Raw genomic sequence first — 27,099 nt, 5'->3', positions numbered from 1 at the left:
TCTCTATACAAAACATGGTTTTTAAAAAGACAAACCCAGCTGATCTATGGACACCTGAGGCACAGGTGAGACAAACCCAGCTGATCCATGGACACCTGGGCCACAGGTGAGATTGTGCTAAATGCAACTGAGTCTCTGATTAAGGAACAAATGGCACCTTGCTACTACAGTTTGTCTCCAACGGCCTCCTTGGGAGCAGGGCGTCTTGGGCAGATGGCCTGCTAGGTGGCTCAACGTGCAGGAGCTTTCCTCCCCAGGGTCAGAGCTGGTCCAGTGTCACATGTTCTTGAGGTCTCTAAGGACTACGTGGGCTGCATTCCGTCCAGCTGCTCCCATGACGCCTCCTCCTAGAACCAAAGCTCTGCTCAGAAGCCCACCAGAAAGGGTCAGGGCAGGACTCACAGACAGAGCCACAATTTGGAACAAATGCCAAACTGCCTGGGCTTCCCGAAGCTTCCACACACAGCCATGGGAAAGCAGGCGGGCTGTGGCCACATTGGCCTTTTGTGCCACTCTCTGCCAGCCTCCCTGCCTCAACAAGGGGGGGGGGGCACTTGGCAATTTAGCAGGTACAGCTGAAGTGTAAGAATCAGGAGTGGGTGGGAGCCTCAGCTCTTTATGGGGGCCTCACCTACATCTCAGAGAGGGCTTTGCCAGGAGATGACAGCCACAGTGAAGTCACCTAGGCTTGGAGTTGGTACAGCCAAGCATTTCAATGTTAAGGAACATTGCTGATCCTCTCTGGTCTCAAAGTGGGTGACGAATTAAGGACGGCGAGGCTCCCGCAGCCCCCAGAGGAGCTGCCTCCACCCTGCATCAGAATGTGTCCCTACACCTAGGTGGGAGGAGATGTTTACCAAAGTGGAGGGCTGTGGCAGCCTGGCAGAGATGCTGCTCTGTGCTTTCCCTGTGTGATGGCTTCCCACATCCTCCTCTGTAGGCAAGCTTAGGACAGACACTCACCCCACAAGCCCTCACAGCCCACACAGGAAGTAGGTCACTCACCAGGATGGGCCCCACTCCCACAGAGGTACAGGCCCTGCACTGGGCATCTGTAGTCAGAGTGTTGGGGCACTGGACGGGCAAAGTAGAGCTGGTCCAGGGACATGGCACCGTGGAATATGTTCTGTGGAGGCAAGGTTATAGGGTTCCAGCTGTTAGTGTAGGAGTGCTATGGGGAAGCAGGGTTATAGCTGTTAGTGTAGGAGTGCAACGGGTTTTGCCATAATGGTTGGCTTCTCCTCTTCCTATCTTCTAATCCAGGTCCTCCTGCTTCCTGGATATTTTCCTGGGTTCTTAACTCAGGGTTAGAGAGGAGAGGGAAACATCCAGACTCCGGGTCAAACTCCCGGGGATATTTCATGGAGAAGAAAGAGGAGTAGGAATGTCTACAGAGTGCAGGAAGATTGAGTGGAAAAGAAAAGAAGGGACCCTGGGGTTTGCTGTGGACCACAAACTCTCAGTCTGTTAGGAAGACAGACTTGACTTGCTGTGTTGGGCACAGGCTCCTGCTGGGGCTTGGGGCTTTGGGAAGCCACCATCTCAGTCTGGCCTTGAGCATCCCCGCCCCCACCCCTGTCCCACAGGCATCGCACTGTGGGCAGCAGACAAGGTACAGTGGGAGCTGGTTCTGCTCACAGGTCCAGGTCAGGCTGGCCCAGAAAGGCAGTGGGTATCCTGAACAAGGAGACCAGAACCTGCTGGATGTCACTGTAGACTGCCCCTCTTACTGTCCCCTCATCTGGTCCCCATGTGAACAACCTCTTTCCCAAGCCATCCTGCCTCTGTGATGACACTGCCATCCTAGCCTCTGGGGTTCAACCTTTATGTCACGTCCACCCCTCAGGCCATTCTGTCACCAACCCTCCTGACCCATCCCTGCCTCAGACTGACAATCCACTCAGTCTCTGAAGCCCCTCCCACCGCCCAGCTTTTTGCCTTCTGTCTGGATCGGTGCTGTTGAAACAAAGATGACCAGAGCCATGCATGCCATTTTCGAGTTGCTAGGAGCCACATTTAAGAAGTAAACGGCAAAGTCGGGCGTGGTGGCGCACGCCTTTAATCCCAGCACTCAGGAGGCAGAGGCAGGTGGATTTCTGAATTCGAGGCCAGCCTGGTCTACAGAGTGAGTTCCAGGACAGCCAGGGCTATACAGAGAAACCCTGTCTCGAAAACCAAAAAAAAAAAAAAAAAAAAAAAGAAAAAGAAAAAAAGAAGAAGAAGAAGAAGAAGAAGTAAATGGCAAATTAGTGACATTTATGTCGATATTTTAGTGTATTTTAGTCTAATAGATTCTGAATCTGACAGTTTTGGCACATAGTCAATGACATGGTTTAACATGATGGCATCACTTGTGTCCCTGCTGGGTTCCCCACTAATGTGCATCGCAGACCATTCAGCTCACTATGACCTCCTTAGGCTCAGTAGCTCCTGTGGCCAGAGGCTGCAGGGTTGGAGCTACCTCAGCCTGGAACTCCAGACTCCTCATGGGCTCCTGGCCTCCTCTAGGCTCCCTGACTCCTTGCGGGGCTCCCTGACTCATTACTCCAGGCTCTCCTGTTCCAGGCTCCCGGGCTCCCAGGCTCCCAGGCTCCCGGGCTCCCAGGTTCCCAGGCTCCCGTGCTCCAGGCTCCCCATGCTCCAGGCTCCCCGTGCTCCCGTGCTCCCGTGCTCCCAGGATTCCAGCCAGGCTTCTGGCTTCTGGTCTCCAGTTTCCTTTATCTGGTAAATCAAAGCTTACTACAAGGTCCTGCTTCCTTAGGGAGGGAGCTCTCTTTAGAAAAGACTGATGGGAAAGGCGAGGCCGTGCTACAGGCCTAGTGACCTTCTCGAGTGGCACATGTGCATCTGTGTCCCCTCTTCTGGCCTACTCAGCAGGGGCTCCACCACTTTCTAATGAAGGCTGGGCAAAGCCCAAAGGGGCCAGTCAGGGAGGTAGGCAGGAAGATAGTGGGATGAGGCCCCCAGGCCTCCACTCACCCCTCCAGGAAGCCCGAAGATTCTCTCTAGATCCGGTGGGGTGAGGATATCTCTGGCTAGCACAGATCTCTTGAAGCCGGGGGCATAGGCCTCGATACAGTCAAACACTGGAGCCCAGGAAAAGCATCGGGAAGAGAGGGACCATAAGATTGTGCAACTCATAAATTTACTAACATCTATTGAATTATATGAGTCGGTAGTTTATTTTATCCCATGCAAATTATATACCAGCAAGTAAAAAACAAAATGAAAAATGGCCCATAAGCAAATACACGCTTTATCTAAAAGGTCTGTAGCTGGGCCAGCCTCACTCCCTCATCCCTTACTCTGGCCTAAGCATGATGCTACCTGGAATATGTAAAGTAGGTTTTTCTCTATGCTTTGCCCACGCTGTTGCTTTTGCTTGGAATGTTCTTGCCTACCCCATTCATTGTTGAAAACCCAGTTCCCTGGGGTGCTCCTGTCTCTGGCTCGTGGCTTCCTCCTCTTGGTCCATAAAGTACAATCTGCTGTGGTGATCTGTGAGTACCTAGGGAGTCTCCCCGACTGGACTGTGAGAAACTGGAGGGCAAGAACAGAGACTCCAGCTTTATAAAAAATGCTATGTGCTAGTGTGTGTGTGTGTGTGTGTGTGTGTGAGAGAGAGAGAGAGAGAGAGAGAGAGAGAGAGAGAGAGAGATAGCATGTGTGTGTATCTGTGTATGAATATGTGACTTTGTGTGTAGTGTTTGAATGTGTGAGTGTGTGTATGTGACCATGTGTGTGAGTGTGTGAGTATGTGTGTATATATGTGTGAGTGTATGTATGTGTATCTCTCTGTGACTATGTGAGTTTGTGTGTGTGTGTGTGTGTGAATGTGTGTGTATGTGAGTATGTGAGCATGTGTATATGTGTGTATGTGTATCTGTGTGTGAGTATGTGAGTTTGTGCATGTGAATGTGAGCATGTGTGTGTATCTGTTGTGTGAGTCTGTATGTGTTTAAATGTATGCATGTGAATGTGTTTGCATGTATGTGCATGCATGTATGTATCTGTGTGTGAGTATGTGTGTGAATGTATTTGTGTGTGAGTGTGTATATGTGTGTGTATCTATGTGTGAGTATGTATATGTGTATATGAATGTATGTGTGTGTGTATGAATGTGTGTGTGAGTGTGCGTGTATGTATGTGTGTGTATGTGTGTAAGTGTGTGTGTATGAATGTGTGTATGTGTGTGAGTGTGTGTGTGAATGTGTGTATGTATGTGAGTGTGTGTATGTATGTGTGTAAGTGTGTGTGTATGAATGTGTGTATGTGTGTGAGTGTGTGTGTGAATGTGTGTATGTATGTGAGTGTGTGTGTATGAATGTGTGTATGTGTGTAAGTATGTGTGTGTGAATGTGTGTATGTGTGTGAGTGTGTGTGTGAATGTGTATATGTGTGTGAGTGTGTGTGTGTGAGAGTGTGTGTATGAATGTGTGTATGTGTGAGAGTGTGTGTATGTGTGTGTGTGAATGTGTATATGTGTGTGAGTGTGTGTGTGTGAGAGTGTGTGTATGTGTGTGTGTGAGAGAGAGTGTGTGTATGTGTGTGTGTGAATGTGTGTATGTGTGTGAGTGTGTGTGTGTGTGAATGTATGTGTGTGAGTGTGTATGTGAATGTGTATATGTGTGTGAGTGTGTGTATGTGTGTGTGTGAATGTGTATATGTGTGAGTGTGTGTATGTGTGTGAATGTGTGTATGTGTGTGAGTGTGTGTGTATGCGTGTGAGTGTGTGTGTGTGTGTAGAGGTCAGACAACTTTAGGAGTTGGATTTCTCCCTCCACTCTATGTTACACTATCAAACTCAGGTAATGAGGCTTGTACGTGTGCCTTCACACACTGAGCCATCTCTCTAGCCTGGGACCCTGTCCTTTGCCTTTCTTAACCTAGTGCCTGGTCACCATGCTGACATGAGGTTTCCTTGGGCGCATCTCTTCCCTTGGGACACCACCTGCAGTGTTTAGCTGGAATGAGGCTGTGGGAAGCAGGGAGCATGCCCAGTGGACCCCACGGCTGGGTATCACCGTGCAGAGCCACCTGCGTTACTTTCTTTACCTTTGTCTGCGTAGGTGTTTTTCTCCTGCTCATCCCAGACCTTGCCTCCTGCCAGGGTGTAGGGTGTATACTGAGTGAAGAGGGAGACAACATGGCAGCCTGGTGGAGCCAGGGTGGGGTCCAGCGATGATGGGATGCAGAGTTCAATCATAGGCCTGTGGTGTCAGGGGAAGCAGAGACGGTCAGGACTGAGGAGAAGAACTTGGGGCCATCCTGAGGTGACATGAGATAAATGAAGGCCCCCAGAGACCTGGTCTGATTATCACTGTAAAGCCACAGCGGTTAGCATAGTCCAGACCACCTCTGTGGCATTCCTTGGGACAGGGAGCCCAGCCCCCGGGATTGGCTCAGAGGTCTGGCCCAGTCTTATCCTCCTTCCTCACAGACCTGTGTTCTAATCTGGGCTCCCCATCTCAAATGCCAGATAGTAAGAACTATGGAGGGGTCAGGCCTGAGTCACCTGGTTCTCAAGTGGTCAGGGTCCAACCATGCCTGCCCCTCTCCTCCTGGCCCAGGAACCCTATCTGGAATGAACAGGCCAAGCAGAGCATCTAGATCTACTCGAGCAGCATCGTCTGGTGCCCCATGCCCAGCCTACCACCTTAGCCTGCAGCCAACACCTTTCCTACCTGCCACACAAGACCCTCAGGTCTTTAGATACATTTGACCCTCCATTCCTGGGGGCTCCGCGCATTCTCCAACCACAGATTGAAAATTTATAAAGAATGAAAACTATATTCAGCGATCATGCTTACTCTCCCCTCGGCATCATCCTATAAACGATGTCCCTCTCACACACCATTTTCTGCCTAACAGCAAACCCTACCCTTGTGTTTTAAACACCTTTAACACATGCTCAGCACCTGCGTGCTTCCCCTCCTCCCCGCCACCACTTCTGCTGCCTCTGCTCAGCTCCCAGCCACTGTCCTGCTGCCCTCAGATTCTGCATCCAGTAACCAATTGTAAGAGGCATCCCATCTTTGTCCATGGGGATGGGGAGGTCTTTCTAAAAGAAGAGTCAGGGTCTCCTGGAGTGAAAGCCAGGGCAGTGGACAATGCCTGGCCAGCTGCTGGGGCTCTGTGCTCCACCCCAGCCTGCTTATTCTGTTCCAGCCCAGCAGTACACCCCTGCCTCAGGGCTTTTGCACCTGCCCTTCTCTCTGGGTGTCCTTCCTCAGATATTCACATAACCTGTCTTGCTCAGATGTCCCTGCTCAGATGTCACATCATGGGGTAGGGTGGGGCAGGGGGGGCTTCTCTTTTAGAAGGCAGACCTCCACCCACCCACCCACCTTCCTGAGAACCCTTCTCCCACCAGGAAGTACCTCCTCTTCTACTTATTCTGAGTGCTGTCCTTCTTAAGATTGTCTCCACTAGCCTGGGACACTCCCAACAGGCCCCCATGTGGTGGTGGCTTGAGTAGGTTTGGCTCCCATAGACTCATGTGTTTCAGTATGCTTGGCCCATGGAAGTGGCATTATTAGGAGGTGTGGCTTTGTGGGAACAGGGTGGCCTTGTAGGAGGAAGTGTGTCACTGGGTAGGTGGGCTCTGAGAATTCCTAGTGCTCAGGCTCTGCCCAGTGCTGAACTGCCCCACCCCACCCCCCAATCCAGCAGCCTGCAGAACACAGTCTCCTCCTGGCTGCCTTTGGATCAAGATGTAGAACTCTCGGCTCCTCCAGTACCATGTCTGCCTGCACGCTGCCATGCTTCCCACCATGATAATGGACTGAACCTCTGAAACTGTAAGCCAGCCCCAAATAAAGGTTTGCCTTTATAAGAGTGGCTGAGGTCATGTTGTCCCTTCGCAGCAATGAAAGCCAAACTAAGACGCCCCTTCCTAATCTCCCCTGCCCTGATGTTCAGTTTTCTTGTCTGGGATATGTTTCGTGGCCTTTTAACATGGGTAGACACCGGTAGATTGATTCTGGGACCCTGAAGGTTTAGTGCCAGGTAGTAGGGGCTCAGAACACATAGGGGACACAAAAGCCAGGTCTCACCCACTTTTGGGAAGGCAGGCCACCCTTGGCATCTTCAAAGGCCTGGTGGAGGAGCAGGGTGTCTTCACAGTTCAGGTGGATGGAACACTGATGGTGAGCTTGGGGCTTGTCCCCAGGAGCATTAGGGGCCGCCTGGAAGTTTGGCAGCCTGTCCACAGCCACTGCAGAGCCAAAGGTCAGGTCAGGTCAGCTCCCCAGCCTAGCAGGGTCCTCCCTTGATAGTCAGGACCTGCTCGTCCAGAAGTCTCAAAGTATGACAAGCTGGGGTCAGGGCAGGAGAGGGCAGTGTGGCTGGGGTTCCCCTGATTTAGAGATTCCTATGCAATATGTCAAAGGGCAGACACAATCAAACATCTCTTACCATTGATCTTGGTGACAGGAGACTGGGTGTCCAGCTGGGAGATTCTCTTCACAAAGGCCCCAGGAAGCCACTCCTGGAAGGAGAGACTTCCGTGTAAGGCCTGGGAGTAGCCAAGGAGTTCAGACCAGCCCTGCAAGCTCTGTCTGAAGACATCCTCTTCTTCCATCAGAGACAGCTCCACACTACTCCTCTGTGAGAGCTTCCCAGAGCCCTTCTAATCTAGGCTGAACATGTCTTCCTCTGCACTTGGCCCACTGTTCTGGCTGGGAGTAGCTCTTTCCATGTCCTGCCTGGGACAGGGACTGACATTTGTATTCATCTTACTCCTGCTGGCCATGGCTCTTGCTGTTTCAGAATTGTTTCACAGTGTTCATTGAGGGCTGTTGGATTTCCTTAGTGGAAATAGTCAGAGACAGTACGTAGCGCTTTGCCCCCAAGAACAGGCCTACATATGGATGAGACTCCATGCTCAGATACGGATTATCTTATCTTTCAGGGACAGGGAAGGTATGGCCAATCGCAATGTTCCGAAGTCCTGAGCCCTTCCTGGATGCAAGCCCCTTCCAATGTTTCTCCACAGGCCCCCCCCCAACCCCCCCCCCCAACTCACACTCACTGACCCTGGACTGGCTGGGAGACTGGATTTAGCCAATGTCAGCAGGTAAGCTGGATCCAAGTCAAACGATGGAGCATGCTGAGCCTGCCGGCTGTCGCCCTCTGCCTGACCTGACAACACGCTGCAGCCCCTGTACCAGAGGCTGAGGAACACAGGAGCCCCCCACTCTGTCTTTCCACAGAGTCTGTCCTGGGCCAGCCGCAGCCAGTCAGTTCCCAGACAACTGAGTCCAGTCAAGACCAGCAGAGCCACCGCCACAGCAGGTGACACACATGCCCCAGCAACTGAACCAGCCAAGAGCAACAGATTTCTCTGTCTCTGAGAGAAGGTCTTATCTGCCCAGAAGTTTTATTACTGTGCTAAAAAACAAAACAAAACAACCCCCAAACCTTCATTCCCGGCATTAATACTGCAATAGATCACTGGCAGATGGTGGAATCCAAGTTGGCAAGGAGAGCAATCCAAATCTCGGTAGTTGGAAAGTGGTAAAAATTAGAAGCCAGACCTGGGCCCTGGCACTGGCTTGGCCTATTGCCAGCTGTGAGGTCTCAGTCCCCTCACCTCTGTGGAGTTTCCCATAAACCATGAGACTTCTCTACTGTCTGCAAGCTGCTGACTTGCTCAGATAAGCCTTAGCTCTCTGACAGGCCCAGCCTGGTGTAACCTGCACTCCCCACACCACGTTCCAAGGCCTGTATGGCAGACATGCTATCTCTCCCCTGACCCATCTCACCTGCGGTGTCAGCTCTAAGAAGGTGACCTGTGGTGACGCGCAGGACAAGACGACTCTGCTTCTGACCTCGTCGCCGTCCTGCAGTGTGACTCCTTGGACACGGCCTTCACTGTTCATCTGCACCTTAGCCACAGTCTGCCCCAGCAGGAGACCCCCAAAGCACCCCCAGAAGGAAGCCCAGGTTGAGAATTGTGGGTGTGGCTCCTAGGCACCCATCCTTTTCCACCCCTAACCCATTCCCCAAGCCAAAGACTTCTCAGGGTGCACTGATGCAACCCGCCCACCATGGAGCATAGTCCACACGCGGCTTTATGACTGGTGAACTTGAAAAGTTGGGCAGCCTCGAAGCGAGAACCTGAACTCTGGGCTTCACTTTGTTCATCAGTAACTCAAGAGTCTCTCTGAGTCCGAGCCTGCTCCGCCCTCCACCCTGCATCCAGGCCAACAGTCAGGGTTGGGGAAGAGGCTCACACCTTTTCTGTGAAGATGCTTGCTCCATGTGTAGCAGCAGAGTTCGCGATGGCATCAGAGAGGGCGCCCATGCCACCCTGGACGTAGCTCCAGGCGCCCTGCATCCCCTCCAGGCTGCCCATCACGTGATGCAGCAGCACATACCTGAGGGCAGAGCACAGAGCACGGCGGGCTGAGGTGGCGGCCAGCTTAGTTTCAGAAGCAAACAGCCCTTTCTGTTCTGGATCTTCAGCTCCTTCCCAATCCAGCCCTGCCCCTGTGCCTTTGCGCGAGCTCAGTGCCATACCACAGTCCCTCCCTGTGCGTATATGTGACACAGGACCCCAGCCTCCATGTACCACAAGCATGCCAAGCACCAGCCTATGTCTTGCTCCTACAGACATCTTTATATGTGGGCATTTCTGGTGACCCCAGAACTGTCGCCATCCTCTGAGCTGGCCATGCTCGGTGTCCCCACCCAAACGAAGGGCACTTTCAATGACCCACCAGAAATCCTGGCATCAACCTTGACCCCGTGTCAACTCTGCAGATGCTCAGATGCCCTGACTAGCTGCTCTCTCTTCTCTCCTTCATGCGGAGGGAGGCCCAGACCAGGGCCACCGGCTCTCCTCAGCATTTGTCCTTGGCGGAGCCTGGAGCCCTGGTCTCAGAGCCCGAATGCTACCATCCTCCTTCCTTTCAGAGCCTTTGCTGCACAATATTGCCTGAGGGGACAGGCCAGTGTCATCAGGTGGTGCCCATGATTCCTGTCTGTGTCAGCCCACTCCTCCCCTCACACTGCACGTCCCTGCTAAGCTGCACACCCCTTGCGTTTCTGGAATGGAGCCCTTACCCATGCCACTCCAGCCTCTGCACCTGCTGGGCTGCCAGCCTGGAACCTCTTCCTTCCTCGTCTTTTTTCAGCAAGCCCTTCTCTTCCACTCGTTTCAGACCAAACACTTCCTGTTGCGGGCCTTTCATTACAGCAGGGCAGCTTTCCCTGCTGTCCCACTAACAACACTTTCCGATAGTCTCTGCTTGCTCCATGTCTCTGCCCCGTGAGGATTTCTGGTCCCTGGACTACTGTGTCTCCAGCACCCAGCACTGGCAGGTGCTCATGAGCAATTGCTAAGCGAAGCAATGGGTTTCTAAAAGTTTTACAAGCTGGCCAGTAGCTCACCTTCCCTGAGACCCAAGAGAAAAGGATGGGAGGCCCCAGCTCTACATTGGCTGGCTACTCAAGAGCTTGGCAGAGTGCAGCAAATGCTGTCCTTGCTTCTTCTCCATGGCCCTGGGGACTTCAGGACTAGCTTGATCTCTATTGAAAAGTCATTTCCTGGGGGTGCTTTTATCCTGAGAGATAAGTCACACTGACAGCTCTAGTTGCATCTTAGAAACACTCTTGGTGGCCCTTTCCATCTCTACATGCTCATGTGTGAGCACACACACACACACAAACATGTACACACACATGCACATACACATATGCACGCATGCACATACACACAAAACATGCACATACACATACATACATACACTGCCACATGTGCACACACATACACACACTGACAAATGCATGCACACACACACATACATACATACCAGCACGCACACCCTTCCACTCCTGATCTTACAAGAGGCCAAGGAGTTCAAAACACAACCATGGTCCTCACTGTCTGGCTGCTCCTCTCCTATTGGGCTCTAGGCACATACAGGTCCTCACAGAGGACAGATCTCAGCCCTGGCAGGAGTCTGTGTGTATGTGGGGAGAGGAGAGACATGGACTTTGCAGGAGTCAAGAGGGAGAGGGAGAGGGAGAGGGAGAGGGAGAGGGAGAGGGAGAGGGAGAGGGAGAGGGAGAGGGAGAGGGAGAGGGAGAGGGAGAGGGAGAGGGAGAGGGAGAGGGAGAGGGAGAGGGAGAGGGAGAGGGAGAGAGGGAGAGGGAGAGAGGGAGAGAGGGAGAGGGAGAGGACCAAGAGGAGGACAGAAGATACTGACAGCAGGAAGAGGCTTTGTCTAAAGATGCATGGAGGAGAGCAGCTAAGCAGGAATTCTGGGGTTCAGACAGCATGTGCTAGAAGTCAGCTCTGTCTCTCACTAGCCACGTGACTCTACGTCTCTGAACTCCGGTTTTCGGATGTGACTCTTAGAGAGTTCATTCCGCATGCATGCTATGCCGATCTTCATGCCCGTGTGCTAGATAAGCTCAGGAAATGCATCTGTGAGCATCCTCTCATCAGGAAATATGCTCTCCTTCAGCAGTCACCCCACCCCCACCCCGTCCCCACTCACCCACTCCCCGGGGTGTGGGGACTCGTCATTGCTCCAATCACAGCATCTGTTGCCAGAGTCGCCTTCAGAGGCTCAGACTCAAACCATTGGTCCAGCACCTGAAGAGCAAAGCCCCAGACAGGCTCAATCAAGGACCTGGGTGGCAGGAAAGCTCCCCCAGGCCACTGTCTGGCCACACTCACCTTGGAAATGGGGGCTGTGAGGACCTCATAATATTGGGGAAGCTGGGCTCCCAGGGTGCGCCCTGAAAGAGAAATGCAAACATCAAGTGAGACAGGCTTTGAAGAGACTCCCTCTATCTCTAGGAAAGAAAGAACAGGAAGAGACAGAGACTTGGTGGCGACAGTGTGACATTCAAAGGCAATGTATGCTTAGAAGGCTCCAGGTCCCCTTTAAACACACTCAACTCTGAGCCTGTTTCTTTGTAAGATGGGGGATGTGTTTTATATGCCACTGCAAGGATTAAATGTACTAGAAAAGATGCATAATTTTGTGGGGACTAGTTATATTTTGGCGCGAAAGGACAGGGTTCATGGGTTTTGGCCACTGTGGCCCCTTTGCATACCTTTGCAGTTGTCAATAGTACTTGCTTAATAAATATTAACATAGTGAATTTATAATAATTGATATTGTTATTGCATGAGGCTCCCGGGACTGGTCATCTGAAAAGGAGGGTGTGCTTCTGGTACTGGGGACAAAGTTGGCTTTCTGTCTCCATCTCCAGACGTGATAACCACCCACCATAGCTGGCAGACTTGCTCTGACCTTGCCTCTGGGCTTATCCATGTGGTTCCCTAGCCAATGGAATGTTTATAAATGTGACACAGATGGAGACTCGTAACTGGCCTGGGCAGCTGGGCTTGCCCCCTGAGTATCTCCACTGATGTGAGAAGAACATGCCAGTGTAGCATGCTGATTCCACACATAAGACGAGACAGGAGAACAGAGAGGGTACCACGCCGGTTATCCTCAGCCACAAACACGTGCACGAGGCCAGACTGGACCTGCTGCTCCTGCTGGCATCAGCTGAACCACAAAGAAGAGTTTTTGGGGGTTTCTTTTTCTTACGACCATAGCTAACCAATTCAGTGTTTTTCTAGGATACGGGAATTTGTCTGTGTACCCAAAGGGCTGTAGAAAATAGCAGCATATTTGATCAGTCTTCTATCTTAGACCCTCGGAAGACCTCACTAATCGATCACAGACCTTTTAATATTTTTTTGGGGGGGTTCTAAATTTAGTATTCTTCCTCATATGGGGGCAGCTTTTCAAATTTTCTTGGATCTGATATCATGATCTAGCTGCGGCAAGGCGCTTCATTCAGGCTTTGATATTGAAATTCCAATAGCCTCAAGTGAAGGCTTCAATAGGACGGACCCTTTCTTCTCTGGGCTTCTCTGGCGCCACTGTCAGCTCATCTAAAGGTGCATGTCCAGGGGTCACTGTCTCAGGAGAGAACCCCGGACCAGTTGGGGACAGGGCCCCCTCCTTCTCTTAGGAGTGATCCTTAAGGACCCACATCCATCTTGTGAGTCTCAGAGTCCTCAGAGAGTCTCATCGGGACCACTGTCTCATCTCTCACCACCCCATGGCCAGTGCCAACACACACTCTGGTACTGGTTTCCTCTGGGTGGCAGTTTGCATAAGGTATGCCCCTGTCAGGTTCATGTGTCTGAACACTTGGCCCCCAGTTGTTGGCGTTGTTTGGTGGTGGTGATGGGTAGGTGGGTGGGGCTTATGGAACCTTTAGGAGGCGGAGCCTTGCTGGAGGAAGTATGTCACTGCGAGTGGGTTTTAGGAGTTTAGAGGCCCTATCTCCTTTCAGTTTACAGTCTCTAATTCCTGCATATGGATGGACTCTTTCTGGCCAGTGAGCTTCCGACTCCAGCTGCCTGCTGCCACGCTGTCTTTACCATTATGGATTCTCACCCTCTGAAACCTTATGTCAAAATAAACGCAGTGACACAAGGAACCTAATGGACTCTGCAGTTTCCTCCTTCCATCCCCTTTGTGGGTGCCTTGGGGTCACCCTTCTAAGTAATCACAACCCTTGGTCTTGGGCTCTGGTTTTGGGGTAGCCTAAGCTGAACCTCTCCTGGAGAGTTCCTGGCAGCCTCTGTGGGCCATGGCCTCTTAGCTGACTGCACCTGGTGGCTCCCTTGGGAATCGGGTTTAGGTCTAGAAATCCAGAAAGCGGGTTTGTTTCCACAAAGGTCACACTCCCCACACCCTGATCCTTGTACTTTAGACTTACCTGCCTTCAGCAGGGGCTTCAGGGTGGACAATGCCCTGAGCCTCTGCAGCAGAGAGCCATGCCGAAAGGCTGCTGTGTCCACTGGAGCTGCATCTAGTAGGGGGTCAATGGCTAGCACCAAGCGTTTCATGAACTCCTCGTATTTGGGGAAGGCCTGCAACAGAGCTTACATGTTAGCATGCCACAGCCCAGAATCCCACAGGACACTGTCCTCGTGCCTGGTCCTCTGTGCCACACTCCCATATGGCTGCCATTCCCCATAGTGTAGCCCTGGTGGCTCCTCGGGCCATATCCCCAGCTGTGACTCAGCTTGGCTTTGCTCAGGTCTTTCATCTCCAGGTCTGTATGTCATATGTGAAGGGCAGAGCAGTTTGTGCAATAGAACAGCCACTAGGGCCAAAGGTCAGCATGGCCCCACACTAGCCACGCAAAACGGTCATGTGTCTGAGGGTATAGGCCCTGTGACAAAAACAGTTCAGAAATTCTCTCATGTCCTCTGTTTGTGACTGGTGGAAGGCAGATCTCTTCCCAGCACGCTGACCACTCTCATTTGGTCTCTCAGACTGACACATTGCCTCATCCCATGTAGCCACAGAAATCTCTATCTTCTCACCTAGCAGCCCCCACAGCAGAACTCTCTACAGCCGTGTTCTAGACTCTTCCCTCCTCAGTGGGGCTGGGTGATAGGAACACCAAGGGAAGTTGCTACCAGAAGTCTGGCTCAGCTATATATATATGGATAAACCCAGGAAATTGTGGTATTACATACAGTTCTGTAGTAAAGAACTTTTAAACTTTTATTATTGCCAATAATAAATTTTTGCCTAGACCAGGCATGCAAAACAGCTTTCAAGCAAAAAATATATAGGCCAAGGTCTTTGGGTTCCTTGGGAAATGGGCCCAGCCCTCCCACTGTGTGGTCTAGTAACAAGTAGGGCCACAGGCACTGGGACGAGGGGTCCTCAGCATGCTACATCAGATGCTCATGAAGCTGAGGGCATGGGAGGTGAGAGGAGAGTCCCAATCGTCAGTCAGCGCTACTATCTCCATCCGAGTCGCCCACAGGTGACTGGAACAGTTTGGAGTGAGGTGATGCTATTTGGGAGAGACGTGAAGAAGCTCTGAGACATGGGACTGTTTGGCAGGATGTAGGGCAAGCTCTGAGGGATACGGGCTGGCTCTGCTTCCACAGAGCTCTCTGTTTCTGACAGCTGAGGAGAAATAGCCAGCACCTGACATGCCTGCCGTCACAGCTGAGCTGCTCCTGCCATGCCTTCCTGCCATCACCAACCATTCCCTCTTAAACAACAAGCCAAATAAGGCCTTCTTTTAAGCTACTTATAGTTTATTCTCTGTTACAGCTTCAAGAATAGTGGCTAACATGGCCAGGCTTAGGATGCTCTGGGTAAAGGGGAGAGAGCTGCTCGCCTGTGGCTGTTCAGCCTTTGCCCAGTGCTAGGCTAGCACACCAGAAAGCAAGTGCATCAAGGGCAAAAACCTAGGTTTTTCTTTATAAACATGCCTCCACTGAGATTGGATTTGGTGGTACACCTACGGCTGACATCTGGGCTGGTACAAGAATGGCCGTTCTAGAATATTTCCTCAACTGCAGAAACTGGCCATACCAGGCCCATTACATCACCCATCCACTCATCTGGAGAAAGCCAGCAAACATGTTCTTGCACTCGATCTGCAGGAAGCAGCTGGCATTCTCCATATGGTGTGTGTTCTGGGAGGCAGCTTTGCACACCACCACGGATGCTTTCTTGCTTTGGTTGTCATGGATTGATGTCAAACTGAAAGAACATTTTCCTGTCCTAAGTTCTTCTTGTGGTCTTTCATGGGCTTTGGGATGGGTAACACGTGTGGTTCTGAGCAAAAACAGAGGGCTAATGCATTCCAGGGATTCCGTTAGGAAACTCAGCCTGCAGAGACCGCCTGGCGAGCGGCCTCAGATGAACACCAGCAGCAGCGCCAGGAGTCCCAGTGTCTGCTGCGCTTAAGCACTGTCCACCAATCCCGGTCAAAGTGCCTCAGGTCACAGGCTAGCATGGGCCTCGCTGTCCAGGGAAAGCAAACCACTGAGCTACAGCCTTGGCATCCATTTCATCTCCAGAGTCTGCTGTGTGTGGGCTGCTGAGGGAAGCTTCAGTCCCCGCTCACCTTCCCTACCTGAGCATCCTTCCGTGAGAACTGAGAGATTTGCTTCTGGTTTGCAGCCATGTCTGTGCCCAGCAGAAGGGACCTGGGCAGCCTGCTCAGTGTGCCCTCTTCCAGCATGGGGGTGAAGGAGTAGGGGTCTCTCAGATGAAGTTTCAGCCCGTGTTTCTGCAGAGCACACAAAGCACACACACTTTAGGGATCTGTGTTTTTGCTCTTGACCTTTCTCCAGTTCTGTTTGTGGGACCAGTTAGGTATGTTCGTTGTCCCGAGGTGTACAGACCTGGTTCCTAGCTTTTGAACAGAGGTTATAAATAGCCCTCTTGTCCAGCGACCCAGTGATAGAGCAATAAACCAAGACGCACAATGTCACACCGAGCATACCATATCGTACCACGTCCCCACCCGTCCACCCAGTACCCACTTCATCAGAAAGGGATCTTTACAGTTATTTCTACATTACAAGCCTAGAGAGCCACACAAGTTCAGAGAGTTGAATAGTTTGTTCCCATGTCATTTTAGAAGGCAATCTGTATATCAAAGCCACATCTCTGTGACTCCCAGGCCCTGAGACCCTCATCTATAGCTGCCTCCCATCACTTCAGAAGACAGTACTTGGAGCTAAACAGTAAAACAATGGTTACGTGAAAATCCACGTGTACAAGGTGGGTGAATTAGTCATTTAGTTTCTATATTTGCACGGCAGTCTACTTTACTATTGTCACTTTAAGTGGACATCTCCTCCATACATTTTAAAGTCGGCTTTGATTCTCTCGAGCTTCCTCACGGGCGCGTCGGCTTCTCCAAAGGGCCAGCGGACACAACAGAGACTGAGCTGACATCAGCTGGACGGACGGTGGCCGCTCTCTGGAGATTTCTTTGTCCGGATCCGTGGCCTCCTTCCTCACTGTATGGCTCTGCTCGGATGCTAATCAGCAAGCCCCACCCGGCACCAACCACACTGGCATGCTCTGTGTTCTTCATCCAAAGAAGAACAAAGCCCTTGTCACCACATGGTTAATTACACGTACATTTTGTCTCCGTCTCCTTGAGGTGGAGGGGGCATTGTCTGCTTTGCCGCTGCTGTGTCCCTCTCATGGGCACAGCACATTCACTCCGTGTGCTAGGGAAGCACGTGGAAAGATGACCTACCAACATTCCAGGGGCTGCCCAAACCACAGATGCTCCAGCACACACCAGTGCCCAGGCGCAGGCGTTCACAGAGCAGAATCCACATGTGGGTGGGGTCTGGCCTGGGGAACTTTTGGCCTTTTTTTAAACATTAAAGTTGAGACATTTTTATTACAGGTTGGAGAAACTTCTACCTTGGGCTCTCTTTTTAAATTTTAATTTTATGTATAGAGGTATTTTGTTCCTGTGTGTGTATGTGTGTGTATAATGTGTGTAATATATGTATGTATGCATGCATGCATGCATGTGTATGTGTGTGTATGCACGTGTGTGGTGTGTGTGTGTATATATATGGTATGTGTGTGTGGTATGTGTGTGCATGTATGTATAAGTCTCTCTCTTATGTGTATGCATGTGTGTGGTGCATGTGTGTGGTACATCATGTGCCAGGTGCCTGTGGATGTCAGAAGACCGCATCAGAAGCTCTGAAAACAGAGTTACAGATTGGGGTGAACAGTCCTGTGGGTGCTGGGACTTGAAGCCAAGAGCTCTACAAGAGCAGGAAGTGCTCTTAACTGAAGTGGGGAGATAGCTCTCCAGCCCCTGCCTTGGTTCCTCCTGATAATGGCAGGGGCTATCCTCAGTCCCTCCCTCTGCCTTACCAATGACATCTTTTATATTGCTAAATCAGCTCTGTACAGTGTGCACGCCTCTCCAGCCCCGTGCCCTCGTCACAGACTGCCATCTTGTGGTCCACTGAGCAGCTGCCTCTGGTATCTGGCTTTCCACACCATCTCCAGCACGGGCCAGGGGACTGATGAATCTTCTATAAACTTCTGCTTCCTGACTGAATACCTCTTCTGGCTCCTCACTGTCCCTGGATGAAACACAGTCCTAGCGTGAGCTCCCCCTGCCCTGTCCCCCGCATCGTCTGTAGTGGGATGCTCTGGCCACAGGGTCTTTCTGCTCATACTTGCTTTGGCTGCCAGCTTCCATTTTCCTCTGACCAGAGTACTTTTTCTCTCAGACATACATGTGGCTAGATCACATCAGCGCATGTGTCACCCCTTCAAGGAGTCCCCGTCACCAGGGAAGTGTGGCACTTCACTTCTTATCACATTGTCTTTTGTTTTTTCTTTTCTTTCTGTCACCTGCCTTCATTTAACGTTTCCTTGCTGTGTCTCAGATTCCCCACTGTCCCTGTCCCCAGGCCTGTTCTGGGCCTGGTGCAAAGCAGGCACTCAGGGAACACAGACTGAACACACCAGTCGATAAGCAGCCCGGGGGAAGCTGAGTTCTTTCAGATGTAACTAACTGAATGTGGACTCCTAAATGGCTACCTTTACCATTGCCGATTTTCAGTTATGAGGAGGAAGAGGAAGAGACTGTTAAACCGACCCGGGATATTCAGGATACATAGTTAGCCTTGACCCAGGATGTTCAAGGAACACAGTTAGCCTTGAGTTACAGAAACAGAAGCAGCGTCTCCCTCTGCTCTCAGCAAGCACAGCCATCCCAGGTGGAGAGGGACGGTGAGGACCAGCGGCATCTCAGCCCCGAGGGGATGCTGTGAGAGGTGGCACTGGGTCCCACAGCTATGGTGAGAGAGAGGCTTCTGGGCAAGGGCTTTGGCAATCCCAGCTTCCCCACCCGCACCTAGGTCAGGTCATTCCCACCATCGGAGAGGTTTCAGGGGCCTTGCCCTAGGCAGATTTCCTCAGTAAACCAGGAGTGGGAGGAGCATGGATGGAAGAGGTCTAGAAGATCCCCCGGGGATGGGAGGGAAGGCGGAGGCTGCCTCTGCCCCTCCCCAGATCTGCCACCACAAACTGGAACTCCATTAATACAGTTTCCTTCAGCTACAGTGAGACAGACGGACGACCCTGGACCTTAGCCAGGCTTTGGTTAAGCTCTGTCTGGTTCTGATATTGTATCTACCTCCTCCATTCGCATTCTCTCTCTCTCTCTCTCTCTCTCTCTCCCTCTCTCTCTTCATTTGGGCTTCTGTTATCGCCTGGTTCATAGACTCTGGTCCTTGATTCTATGGCAGTGGTTCTCATCCTTCCCAAAGGATGAGAGTTTCATACATTTCCCCTTTTCATACAGTTCCTCATGTTGTGATGACCTACAACCATTAAAATTACCTTTCTAGCTACTTCATAACTGCAATTTTTCTATGGTTATGGCTTTTAATGTAAATACTTTTGGAGATAGAGGTTTGCCCAGAGGGATCTGGACCCACAGGTTGAGAACCACTGTATTAGAAAGAGCTTTGTCAGCAGGGCCTGCGTGTCTTCTTCATTTCATGCAGGACTTATGCAGTATAAAAGGCCCCATGGTTCTTTTTTCCCCAAGATGGAAGACAGCCAAGTTGGCCTCAGGACTTGAGGTGGTTGAGTTTATGAGGAGGAGGAGGAGGTAGGCAGAGGCAGGCCAGCCAGTGAACAAAGGTGAGCTGACAGGAGAGAAGAACCAGACGGCCCAGAACCCAGAAGAGGCCCCAGTCCTCTGAGACAAGGTCTCAGGGAGTACAAAAGTCTGAACAGGGTGAAGAAGGGGAGTCACTTGTTAGCCAAGATCTCCACACACATGAGAGAGAAAAGCCTGTTTGACAAGTAAATGAGGCCAACAGAAGGTAAGGACTACAGACTGTGATAAGAAAGTGATGAGCAGACATGCTCTGAAGAAGAAGTATACTGAAGTGGGTGTGGTAGAGAACGCCTTTAGTCCCAGCACTCCGTAGGCAGAGGCAGGTGGATCTCTGTGCATTTGAGGACAGCCTGATCTACAGAGTGAATCCCAGAGTTGGGCCAGGGCTACATAAAGAGAACCTGTCTCATAAGACAAAAGAAATGTATACAAGTATATTGTTACACCCCAAGCGGTGCCCCCAAAGGGGGGCCTCACAGCAGGCCTGTTGGAATTAAGGGGTAAGCGATGACGGGAGATACAATTAGTCCTTCCTGGCCCAACGTTAACGAATTAAAGGATAAATTAGCGGTAATAAATGCTTTTCCTTTCTGGTCACACAACTAAAAGGTAAACTGAGGCGATACTTATTCCTCCTCCCTGTTTGAGGTACATCCCAAGGTCCAGGCCACAGAGAGCAACTAACTCTTAGCAGAATGTAAGTCTAATCCTCAAACACTAAGGCTCAATGTCCCCTCTTTGGCTTGTCCTTAAAAGATGGAGCGTGCAAAGCCCACGTCACCTGGAGAAGGGAGCAATCTTACACTATTCCAACAAGAACCCAGGGGTAAGGCTGTGGGTATCTGATTCTTTTTATCTCTGCTGTACCTATGTTGTGTCTCGTAACATACTCTTTTTGCTCTGCACGTCATTAAAACTATGACTGTCTCTCCCTCACTAGCTCTCTCTCCTGGTACCCTGACGTCATGTTCAGGACTGTCTCCCTCTGACTGGAATACATTACCTCTGAGTTTCTTTCTGTGTCTGTTTTAAGATTCTTTTATCTTTGACACCATGAACGCGCAAAGGGGACTCTGCCCACAGTGACACTGTTTTCTGCTCGCACTATCAAGAATGGTGGTCGATGCCAAAGTTTAACAAGGGCAGCTTTGTAAACTTGGGTACCCATTGCTGCATGTGGGTGCTTTATGAAGACCACATAAGATACCAGGAGGCTAAGGGAGCTAGGGAGGGGTCGGAAGACCCTGCCAGGTGCTGGCGTGCAGACGGCAAGTCTGATGGTAAAAGCAACAGCAGCAGCAGCAGTAGCAGCAGCAGCAGCAACAACAACCCTCGTTTTTCAAGAGGCCTGTTTCTTATTTGAGATTTGCCAGATCTTAAAGCACAGGGTGGCTGAGACAAAAATCAAGCTATGGGATGCTGAGGAACAGGTGTGGGTTATACAGAGCCTGGAAGAGAAGAGAGACCTCGGGCAGGAAGCTGCTTGGGGCATGGATATGATGCCTCCCTCCCAGGCTAGGAAGAAGGAGTCACACCCACCCTCTACCAACCACCAGGCCAGGACAGGCAATCTACCTTCAGCTCCAGGTCTGTGTAAATCTGTGGCCTCAGTAGGCTCAGGAGATAGGATGCTCGGGAGAACTTGAACCCTGGAACCAAATCAGAAGAACCAGTCAGTCACCCCCGATCACCCCTGCCTCCCCCCACCCCTTCTCAGAGCTCACCAGGAATGATCTCTTCCGTGACAGCTGCGCCCCCTATCACATGGCGCCTCTCGAAGACCGCGGTATTCACCCCCAGTCTCTGGAGGTATGCTGCCTGGGAGGACACAGGGTCCTTTCTTGATCTCTTGGGGTTGACCAAGGAGCCTCACTGCCAGGACTGCACCAAACCCTTGGGTATGATGTCTATATGTCCTCTCAGACCTGGTGTGCCTATATCTGCCCCTCAACTTCCTAGCTGAAGATGATTTTCCTTCCAGAGGGCAGGCCTGGGGGACACATATTGCATCGTGTCTACTCTGCCCTGGGTGTCCATCTCCTTCCTCCCAGGCTGGAGCAAGCCCTGTTCTTCCACTGGGGCACATCAAAGGCAGTATGGTGGGGTTGAGGACACAGGCCAGGATCTCCAGGTTCAGGTTCTCATCCGCATCTCATTCCTGATAATCCACATGCCCCAGTTCCCTCACATGCAAAGGCAGAGCTAGTGATTACAGTTCTGACTTATGCATCTCTGCAGGGCTGGTGAGGGTTACCTTAGCTCAGTGGCTCTCAACCTTCCTAACACTGCTGCCCTTTAATAGAGTTCCATGTGTTGTTGTGGTGATCCTCAACCATACAATTATTCCATTGCTACTTCATAACTGTAATTCTGCTACTGTTGTGAATCATAATGTAAATATCTGATACGCACGATATCAGAGATGCGACCCCCTAAAGGGTCATCACCCACAAGCTGAGAACTGCTGCCTTAGCCGCTCTCTAGTGAGTCCTTAAAAATATGCTTTATTGAGTGTGCCTTGACACCTGTGGCTTATGCAATAAAGGGACGCTGTGGCTTTAGTAAAACTTTATTTGAGGGAAATGACTGATGCAGTTTCTCTGGTACTTAGTGGGAAATTAAATTAAGCTAGTCTAGGCCTACAGTCCTGCAGAGAGAAAGTGTGTGTGTGTGTGTGTGTGTGTGTGTGTGTGCATGCACATGCGTGCAGACATGCACACAGGTGTGTCTTTGTACCACTGATATCCATGTGGCAGTAAAGAGAGTGAAATTCCTAAGTCACCTTTTGCAAAGTCCACTTGGTAACAACTGTATGGCTGTATCTAGCCCACCATGCTACGAACAGTTGTTGTGTTACTCCCTGCTTTACAGATGGGAAACTGAGGTTCAGTGAGGCTAACAGCTTGCCTCAGGCTCCCGGAGCTCTGAGGAGACCAGTTGGGAATCTAGTCTCCAGGTATATTGTACCGAGAACAGAAAAGAGTAAGCCTGGTTAGCTGGCCTGGCACACAGAGGGAAGCCATGCTGCTCTCTTAAGAGACAGAAACTACTTCATAGACCCACATCTGTGAAGCAGGTTGCTCTGAGACCACAGGAATGAGGCAATCACTGAGCGGGCCCACTGCACAGCAGTGTCTGAGCACAAAGGGTGTCTCTGACCGTCTCCAGAATACTGAGCACTCTCCGTCTACTCCAGACAAGCTTCGAGAGTCCCAGGTCGTCTTCATTTGCTGACAATATCTAATCTCAAGCAAAGCCTTCTTTATTAGACTCTATACTAGGTCCTTTCCAATGCTTTCTTCCTTGGGGAGTACAAACTGCCTTGGGGTGAGTTACCCTTCCCACTCCAAGTTCCAACTTGTTCCTCTATGCCAGTGAGAGGCATTTTATAAGCCTCAGGCCCTCCCACAGACCATGGGGACCACATGGCTTGGGCAAGGACAAGGAAGCAGTCTATGACATCCCCTCTAGCTGGCCCTGGATCAACACTAGATGCATGGACAGACTGCCCTTCCCTTTGTTCCTGTGGCCTCTGTCCTGCTTGCTTTTTCAAATCCCCCCCCCTTTGCTGCTGGGGACACAGAAGTAAGACCAAAGAGGTACTCACAGCCACCAGCCCATTGTGTCCTGCAATGAGACAAGAAAGAAAAGTATTACTAAACACATGTTCTTTAAGTGCTGAGTCCCCTTAGGTATCTTCTCCTCTGTCCTACATTTGGATTCAGCATCTCACCGGGCGCCAGGAAGCCCACTCTGGGTCTGTTGGACTCGGCTTGGAAGAAGCTCTGTTCCTTGCTTTCAGGTCAGGGGGAAGTTATTGGACTTCTGATCTTAGAGAGCCAGTATGCAAGTGGCATGGTCTGGGTCTACGTGACTGGGAAGGCTTTGAAGGTAAGTATGGGCAGGGGCTGAGTGCCACTCATGGGGACAAGCTGCTGTCACACATAGCTTGTTTGACCCAAGGTGGCTCGAATTAGGCACAATAGTGTTTCTGTCAGTCCGCAGTGTTCCAACAAGGACATACGAATAGTTCAGAATTTTAGAAAATGGAGCGGGTAACTCATAGAGCCTCAAGGTGTGCACCAGTAACAACGCAGGCTCCCTCCTGCAGGTTGCGGGTGTTGTGTTAGAACCTGATCTCTTACAATTTCCCAGTGATTTCTGTGCAAACAGCATCAGAACTACCTTGAGTGCACAGGCCTCAGGTTGTGCCCTGCCCACAGAGACAGGTCAGCTGTTGGTGGAGAATCATTCACAGGCAGAAAATAGGCCATGAGGGTGTTGGCCAGCTTTGGGGCCCCTGGTTATTTTTCACGTTGGTGACAGATGCCATTCTTATCTTTCAGATGTCAATAGATGCCTGTGATCTCGCAGCACCCGCCTGGACCCACTGTGGGCTCTGACAAATGTCCACAAGCAGGGGAGCAGCTGTGACCCCTGTGATGAATTTCTCCATGGCTGAGTTGCTTTCGTTTTAAATTTCCCACATGGAGACATCCCGAGTTTTAGAGGTCATTGAGCCAACTTCTCAGCCATTAACGGAGTCTCCGAAACTGGAGTTTTTCAAGCCCTTTGCTCACTATTCACATGAATAAATGAACTTTATACTATGACCTAGCACTCACCTGACTAATAAATGTTTCACAGGACCAAAGCTCCATGCTCTCGAAGTAACCCATCCTGTGCTAAGTTTATGCGATGACCATGCCATGCAGTGCCTCTCAGGCTTTCTAATGCCGTGACTCTTTAATGCAGCTCCTCGTGTTGTGGTGAACCACCATAAAATTATTTTTGTTGCTACTTCATAACTGTAATTTGGCTGTTATGAATCATAATGTCAATATCTGATATGCAGGATATCTGATATCTGACCCCTGTGAAAGGGTCATTCGACCCTCAAAGGAGTCACAACCCACAGGTTGGGAGACTTGATGTGGTTTTATTTTTAAAATGTTAGAAAAATTTCATAAGAGAGTTAAAAAAAAATGCCGTTGGGCCTGTCCTTGGTGTGAACCCTCAGTTGGAGAAGCCATTCTCTGAATATAGACATAAACTCAAGGCAGGCAGCCCAGGCTTCACCTGGCTTGACCCCCAGAGAGGCATCTAACAACCAGTGGCTGCTTTGAAGTTCTCCATTTGTAAGGCAGAGAGTAATATGCATGTAATATATATATATAATATATATATTCATATATAATGTGGAACCTTGTGGTGCTGAGGGAGGAGACTTAGCAGTGTCTAAGAAACACTCAGCCCGCTGCGAGGCTGCATCAAACATGGCGGCTATCGGCTTTTCATTGGTGGCTCATCAGTCTTGAGAAACTCGTAAAGTTTCCTTGGCAACTGGTCTCAGTTCAGCCATGAATGAATGACAAGGAGATTTTAAGTGACAAAGAACAAAACCCCCAAAGTCCAGTCCCCAAGTCCTGACTGACTCTCCTGTGGCTTCGGGTGACCTGTCCCTTTCTGCTGCAGGATCTGCTAATCCTCAGCCCTCAGGGGGATGCCCACTCAGCAGGAGCCTGCTGAGCCTGGACCTTTCTGCCACCATCTTCACACAGTGGAGTGTTGAGTGGATGTGTTTTCAATGGGAAAAAGAAAAAAAAAAAAAACAACTTGGTATTTAAATCAAGAGTTGTGTATATTTGATTTGTAAAAACTGTGTGAGACATATCTTTATTTTAGTATCGATAATAAAAAAACCAAGTCTGTGCATAATAAACACTCATGTGTGCACAAATTGGAGAGGGTGGTTCTCAGTAGACACAAGAAGAAGCCAAACCAGGCCAGCATTTATTTAAAGCTCTGTGATGCGTCTCACAAAAAAATGTGAACCTGCTATCATCTATGTAAAAGCCCAGCTGGGAATAAAAGCCTTCAGGTCCCAAAAGTGTGACCCGGAAGGCCCTGGTGTGGAGTGCAGCCTGGCCCTAGGCTATGCCTCAACCTAGTACCTGAGCCCGAGAGTCAGCAAGATGTTGCAGGACCACCACTGTAGCAGGTATCTATGTCTGAGGGAAGCCATGGGAGATGACATCCTTTGTGGATGCATTAGGGTGTCTGGGAAACCCCTCAACCACCTTTTCTCTTTTTGCAACAACTCTGGCTTCCTTTTCCAATGGATGATCAAGTGGGATCTCATTTGCCTACAATCCCGAGGTCTTTGCTTTCTGCATATGGTCCCAGAAGGAACTCACTCATTTTGCCGCAGATACAGGGAAACTCCTGCATTTACTTAGTCACTCCTTGTCATTCTAGATAGAAAGGTTTAAACCCAGAAGGCAAGAGCCGTTCTAGTCCACACAGCACACCAGGGTGGAATCAGAACCCAGGGATCCTGACTCCCAGACCAGGGAGGACTTCCATCCCAGGTCCTGCTCACTGGAACTCCCGGCCAGGTCGTGCCCACAGGAGAAGCAGCAGCAAGGTTCCCTGGAGGCCCCTCCAAGGCCCGTGGGCAGGGCGCTGCCTTCCTTCCCTGAGCTCTGGCTCTGCCCTCTTTGGTTTTACCTGCTCCTATCACCACGGCATCGTACTCGGGCTTCAGGCGCCCGTTGGCTCCCGACTGAGCTCGTTTCCAAGCAGGGCAGGGAGAGGAGTGCAAGGCCCTGATGAGACCTCGGCCGCCGGCAGCCATTTCTGCCCCCAGAAATTTGCTTGCAGTCAGCTTTCCAGAGGCCCAGGCAAGGGGAGGGGCTGGGAGTTACAGTTCAGTGTCAGCCTTGGCCTTGGGCCACCGTTTCCCAGGGTCTGAGCTTCTGCGGCTCTGAGTTTGCGCAAGCCAGTCTAGAGAAGGGGGCGTGTAGGGCAAGAGTCTGAGCAGCCTCCAGGATTCAAGTAAGCAGGGACCGAAGAGAGAAGAATTTAACTAGGTTCTCCTGGGCCTGGAGGTGGGCTGAGGGGAGGAGCCAACACAGAGGCCCCGCCTTTCCCTTCCCTCCCTTTTCTGTAAGGGCAGAAGCCTGGGGGCGGGACCGAGACCCTACCATGTGGGAAGGGCGTTGTCAAGTTAGACTTGACTCCTGCTTGCCTGGTAGTCAAGGACCTTGCAAGGTGACCACTGTTCCGCATTGCGGGAGCCTCCCCAGCCATCTTTCAGTGCAACCATACCAGTGCCTTTGGACAACAGAAAAGGCCACCCACGTCTCCAAGAGCTGTGTGTTCTCTCATGCACACTCCAGTGAGGCTAGTCTTGCTGGGAGGATAGATCTGGACAGTTTGGGCACCTTTCCAGTTTTCCAAAGATTCTCAAGGATTTGGGCTCACACCTGTAGATTACCTCAGCTAGTGTGCTTCCATACATACGATCCCTGTGTGCCCTATCTTGAACAGAGGACCGGTCTACTCCTCAGGAGTCACTCCTCTACAGGAGAAAGGCACTGGAAGTGGCGAGCTGCAATCTGAACCGGGCAGCCTTGTGTGGCAGTTTGGACAAGAGAAAGACAGATGGGGGCGGAGCCGTAGCTAGGTCAAAAAGTTGGCCAGCTTCCAAGATGGCTGACTTCCTCCTTACCCTCCTGACCTGGGACAAAAGCCTGACAAGGTTTTTCTTGGCTAGTAGCACTGTTTTTTGTTTTTTTGTTTTTAACTGGGTATATGCTGGGGTGCTTTAGCAGG

The 27,099-nt window shown here is 50.9% G+C and overlaps 1 protein-coding gene across 2 annotated transcripts; it reads right to left on the bottom strand.

Moving 5' to 3' along the window:
- Pyroxd2 (pyridine nucleotide-disulphide oxidoreductase domain 2) lies at window positions 1–26,346 on the bottom strand. 2 transcript variants are annotated; one of them, XM_021151714.3, is made up of 16 exons: window positions 25,993–26,346; window positions 23,090–23,109; window positions 21,207–21,300; window positions 21,058–21,131; window positions 15,925–16,089; window positions 13,762–13,915; window positions 11,690–11,751; window positions 11,508–11,605; window positions 9,239–9,380; window positions 8,766–8,900; window positions 7,417–7,489; window positions 7,060–7,216; window positions 5,056–5,210; window positions 2,980–3,086; window positions 1,006–1,126; window positions 1–347 (listed from the first exon to the last, which is right to left on the bottom strand). In XM_021151714.3, exons 1-16 carry the CDS (start codon window positions 26,117–26,119, stop codon window positions 277–279), a joined length of 1,755 nt encoding a protein of 584 aa, XP_021007373.1. In that variant the 5' UTR covers window positions 26,120–26,346; the 3' UTR covers window positions 1–276. The 2 variants fall into 2 exon arrangements, with proteins under 2 accessions (XP_021007373.1, XP_021007374.1); XM_021151715.3 differs by having other exon boundaries at window positions 15,934–16,089.
- Window positions 26,347–27,099: the final 753 nt, after the last annotated feature.

This window comes from Mus caroli, unplaced genomic scaffold, assembly GCF_978045245.1.
Source record: "Mus caroli unplaced genomic scaffold, Mus_caroli_1 scaffold_20, whole genome shotgun sequence".
Classification (NCBI taxonomy): Eukaryota; Metazoa; Chordata; class Mammalia; order Rodentia; family Muridae; genus Mus; species Mus caroli.
Note: the sequence above shows the minus strand (reverse complement) of the source record. Positions and strands in the feature narration are given on the sequence as shown.